Here is a 5,610-nt window from a genome sequence, read left to right on the forward strand (position 1 = left end):
GGCACCGCACACGGCTAAAAGATCAATGATCAACTTGTGTGTTCTAGGGTGCCCCCTGCCCCTGTATATAAAGGAGCAAGGGGGGAGGCCGGCCGGCCCTGGTGGGCACACCAGGAGGAGTCCTCCTCCTAGTGGGAGTAGGACTCCCCTTTCCTAGTCCCACTAGGAGGGGGAAGGAAGGAGTGGGAGAGGGGGAAGGCAAGGGGAGCGCCGCCCCCCTTCCTTGTCCTATTCAGACTCAAGGGGAGGGGGCGCGCGTCCTGCCCTGGCCAGCCCCTCTCTCTCTTCACTAGGGCCCAACAAGGCCCATTAGTTCTCGGGGGGGGGGGGGGGTTCCGGTAACCCTCTAGCGCTCGGGTTTTCTCCGAAATTGCCCGGAACACTTCCGGTGTCCGAATATAGCCGTCCAATATATCAATCTTTATGTCTTTACCATTTCGAGACTCCTCATCATGTCTATGATCATATCTGAGACTCTGAACTACCTTCGGTACATCAAAACACATAAACTAATAAAACCGATCGTCACCGAACGTTAAGCGTGCGGACCCTACGGGTTCGAGAACTATGTAGACATGACCGAGACACGTCTCCGGTCAATAACCAATAGCGGAACCTGGATGCTCATATTGTCTCCCGCATATTCTACGAAGATCTTTATCATTCAAACCGCATAACAACATATGTTGTTCCCTTTGTCATCGGTATGTTACTTGCCCGAGATTCGATCGTCGGTATCTCAAAACCTAGTTCAATCTCGTTACCGACAAGTCTCTTTACTCGTTCCGTAATGCATCATCTCGCAACTAAATCATTAGTCACATTGCTTGCAAGGCTTATAGTGATGTGCATTACCGAGAGGGCCCAGAGATACCTCTCCGACAATTGGAGTGACAAATCCTAATCTCGATCTATGCCAACTCAACAAGTACCATCGGAGACACCTGTAGAGCACCTTTATAATCACCCAGTTACATTGTGACGTTTGGTAGCACACAAAGTGTTCCTTCGGTATTCGGGAGTTGCATAATCTCATAGTCATAGTAATATGTGTAAGTCATGAAGAAAGCAATAGCAATACACTAAACGATCAAATGCTAAGCTAACAGAATGGGTCAAGTCAATCACATCATTCCCTAATGATGTGATCCCATTAATCAAATGACAACTCATGTCCATGGCTAGGAAACTTAACCATGTTTGATTCAATGAGCTGGTCAAGTAGAGGCAAACTAGTGACACACTGTTTGTCTATGTATTCACACATTTACTAAGTTTTCAGTTAATACAATTCTAGCATGAATAATAAAAATTTATCATGATATAAGGAAATATAAATAACAACTTTATTATTGCCTCTAGGGCATATTTCCTTCAAGATATAGGTTTTTGTAATCTGAAAATATAAAAACAGCAAGGTAACTAATGATAAAAGTGAGCGTAAACGGTATTGCAATGCTAGGAAACAAGGCCTATGGTTCATACTTTCACTAGTGCAATTTCTCTCAATAATAATAACATAATTGGATCATATAACTATCCCTCAACATGCAACAAAGAGTCACTCCAAAGTCACTAATAACGGAGAACAAACGAAGAGATTATTGTAGGGTACGAAACCACCTCAAATTTATCCTTTTCTGATTGATCTATTCAAGAGTCCATAGTAAAATAACACGAAGCTATTCTTTCCGTTCGATCTATCATAGAGTTCGTACTAGAGTAACTCCTTAAGACACAAATCAACCAAAACCCTAATGTCACCTAGATGCTCCAATGTCACCTCAAGTATCCGTGTGTATGATTATACGATATGCATCACACAATCTCAGATACATCTATTCAACCAACACAAAGTACTTCAAAGAGTGCCCCAAAGTTTCTACTGGAGAGTGAAGACGAAAACGTGTGCCAACCCCTATGCATAAGTTCACAAGGTCACTGAACCCGCAAGTTAATCACTAAAACATACAACAAGTAGATCACGTGAATATGCCACTGTCACCACAGATAAGCACATGCAAGACATACATCAAGTGTTCTCAAATCCTTAAAGACTCAATCCGATAAGATAACTTCAAAGGGAAAACTCCATAAGATCCAACTATAATAGCAAAGCTCGCGATACATCAAGATCATACCACCTCAAGAACACGAGAGAGAGAGAGAGAGAGAGAGAGATCAAACACATAGCTACTGGTACATACCCTCAGCCCCAAGGGTGAACTACTTCCTCTTCATCATGGAGAGCACCGGGATGATGAAGATGGCCACCGGTGATGGATCCCCCCTCCGGCAGGGTGCCGGAACAGGGCCCCGATTGGTTTTTGGTGGCTATAGAGGCTTGCGACGGTGGAACTCCCGATCTAGGTTATGTTCTGGGGGTTTCTGTATATATAAGAGGTTTTGGCGTCGGGAACAAGTCAGGGGGATCTCCGAGGCGGCCACGAGGTAGGGGGGCGCGCCCCGACCCTCGTGGGTGCCTCGAGACTCTTCTGGCCCGTCTCCGATGCTACGTGGGCTTTTTCTGGTCCAAAAATAATCTCCGTGAAATTTCAGGTCAATTGGACTCAGTTTGGTTTTCCTTTTCTGCGATACTTAAAAACAAGGAAAAAACAAAAACTGGCACTGGGCTCTAGGTTAATAGGTTAGTCCCCCAAATCATATAAAATAGCATATAAATGCATATAAAACATCTATGATGGATAATATAATAGCATGGAACAATCAAAAATTATAGATACGTTGGAGACGTATCATGGGGGCACCCGGGCGCGCCCACCATGTCGGACTGGGGTCCCAGCCGGAAACGCCCTCAAACCCAGCGGTCCGAAGCTCATCTCCTCCGTCGGACCGGTGGCGCCGCGAGGCGCAGCTCCGGTGGGCCGCGTAATGCATTGCCCGGCTAGTTAAGTCGACCGGCGACATCGATACCCTACCATTGATCCACATTTCCCCCCTCCTTTCCGCTGCCGCCGCCACTTTCCACTCCACCCATCAGCCTAGTAGCCATGCCCCCACGCCGCCAGGTGAGGAGCGATCCCTTTCTGACGCCGGAGCACGGGCTCGAGCTCCTTGAGCAGATCTGGGCTAGGCGCGAAGCCCGGAATCGCCGTGGGGCTACCTCTGGATGCAGTTGATCCGGGGGAGGAGTTGGAGAAGGAGGAGGAGGAGGAGGAGGAGGAGGACGTGGGGGACGCTGGCGACGGGGATCTGTAGGCGGAGCAACATGCCATCCTCAATTCCCTCCGGTCGGAGTCGGTTGCGGAGTCAAGACGCCGCGTAGGAGGCGGAGATGTTCGCCTACATGGATGAGGTCGAGCAGGAGGAGGATGAGCCAGAGCCCTCCTACCCGCCCATCCAGTCGGCGCCCCTCATCGTCGTCGTGGACAACTCCGACGAAGAAGAGTAGCTAGGGTAGTACGTCGATGTAGTACGTATGATTCCTTTTGCATGCCTTGTATGAATTTAGGGGATGAAATATGAGTGAGACGGATGCAAAATCGCTAATTTGAGGCGCGCCCGGTCACTGTCCGCGGATGCGACCGGGCGTTTCAGTGGCCGGATTTACCAAGTCCTGTTGTAGATGTTTTAACATAACTAATAAAAACACCTAAAAAGGAGCCCTCCCGCGGGCTAGAATTATTGGGGTGCAGTACCGATTACCTTATCCACTAGATTACGATGAACTGGCCTTGTGTATGCAACTTGGTGGACAGTTGTTGGTCACTGAGAAATAGCTAGCAGTTCCAACAAATTACAAGAACGGTTCTTTTTGCCATCAATAGGCAGGCACGACACGATCGAAATGGGATTTATTTATTTTACCAACCTTATCCACGAGTACATGGCATATACACTCATACTCCCTCCGTTTTACAATACATGCCTTCTATTTATCAAAATATAGATGTATCTAAACATATTTTAGTATATAGGTACATCTATTTTTAGACAAATGAAAGTCAAGTATTTTAGAACAAAGGATGTAGTTAATAAGGTAGACTATTATCCGCACAGAAAGCTTCTCCTGCGTGGCTGCAGAGCCTCGGGGCAGTTCTTTTTGCAGCAGCAGTAGGTCAAGAAGGGGAAGGGGGCGCAGAAGCCCGAGTCGTACCCTTCCGCCTGGCACGGCTTGTTACAGGTGCCGTGCTTGGCGCACAGCCCCCCGCGCCACGTCTCGCTGATGTCGTCGCAGGTGTATACGGCTGCACCCCATGACCGGTTGCCACGATTAGCCAAGAAATACGGTCGACCGAGAGAAAGAATGGAAAAAGGAAAGAAATTATCACGTACGAGTGTTCTTGGCAACGGAGTCAGGGATATCCCGAGCGCAGTTAGCCATGGCGATGATCAGCAGATACACACTCAGCTTCACTAGTAAGCTCTTCTTCATGGCCCACCACGCTCCCATGGCCATGACTATGCTTTGTTTGGTTGCTCCTTCCCCCTTCCAATATCCGCATATATATAGCCAAGATGTGATTCATGTATATTATAGGGGTTCAGAGGTGCAATAATGCGTTGGATTTATGCCACCATATAGCTCTTCTCGATTATCTAATAATTTCCTTATGGCTACAACATTAGCTTTCTCAAATCACACCTAGTCATAGCCAAATTTATTTCATAAGATATCTATGGCTTATGGAGTACATCATTTCTTTAGGATATATGTACATGTCCATTTCTTGTTTCGTGCAGACTACAAAGACGTGTATGATGTTTGGGATGGTCAAACTTTGTATGATGTATCCCGAGCATTCATCTTATAGGTACGAGATATATGTTTGTGGGATAGTGTGGGTAGCATCTATCTGTGTCTTTCCATCCGTCCGTCCATCTATCTATATCTATTCTATCCTTTACTTATTCCACCTGTCTATTTATTTACGTATCGTTATTTATCTATACCTAATCTATATCTATATCTATCTAGGCGGGCGCGTCTGCCATATTGGGCAATCTGTCTCCATCTTTGGCGTCCTGCACATTTTGTGTGTGCTGCAAAGGGAGGGGAAAGAAAAGAGGTGGCGCGTGGCATCCAAGAAAAGTACCTTGTTCTTTATTCGCATCGTCGGTCAATTAGATTCTTGGCCCCTTGCATGGGCTCTTGGCGGCATCGGTGACCTTGTTGATGCCAGCGGGCGTGTCCTGGCCTGCTCTTCATATACGTTTTATGCCCGGTTTGCGTGATGCCCACGTTAGGGTTGTGGACGTGTATGACTGTCGAAGCATGGAAATCTTGTTCGCAATTGTGACTTAAGCATTGAAAGAAGGGGCGGCAGTACATGGTGACTTAAGTTTAGTGGTGCCACGTGGCCCTGGCTCGTGCCACGTGGTGGCACTGGCTCCCCGCACCCGGCCCTGGTTCGTGCCACGTGATGGCACTTTAGTGGCGAGTTCGTGCCGAACCGGTACTAAGGGGGGGGGGGGGGACCTTTAGTCTCCACCCTTTAGTGCCGGTTACAGAACCGACACTAAAGGCCCTTACGAACCGGTGCTAAATCCCGGTTCTGCACTAGTGTATTGAGCACAAAGTCTCGAGCTCCGGAGTGAAAACTCTAGGTATGGCCTGGCAATGATGGTGTTCAACACCATAACCTTGTT

At 47.5% G+C, this 5,610-nt stretch overlaps 1 protein-coding gene across 1 annotated transcript; it reads right to left on the bottom strand.

The window, feature by feature from the left end:
- Positions 1–3,800: 3,800 nt before the first annotated feature.
- Positions 3,801–4,449, bottom strand: LOC123066355 (uncharacterized). The gene is made up of 2 exons (XM_044489449.1): positions 4,297–4,449; positions 3,801–4,208 (listed from the first exon to the last, which is right to left on the bottom strand). The coding sequence occupies exons 1-2, from the start codon at positions 4,418–4,420 to the stop codon at positions 4,009–4,011; spliced, it is 324 nt and encodes a 107-aa protein (XP_044345384.1). The 5' UTR covers positions 4,421–4,449; the 3' UTR covers positions 3,801–4,008.
- Between the last annotated feature and the right edge of the window lie 1,161 nt (positions 4,450–5,610).

The sequence above is a fragment of the Triticum aestivum genome, chromosome 3B (assembly GCF_018294505.1).
Source record: "Triticum aestivum cultivar Chinese Spring chromosome 3B, IWGSC CS RefSeq v2.1, whole genome shotgun sequence".
Lineage (NCBI taxonomy): Eukaryota > Viridiplantae > Streptophyta > Magnoliopsida > Poales > Poaceae > Triticum > Triticum aestivum.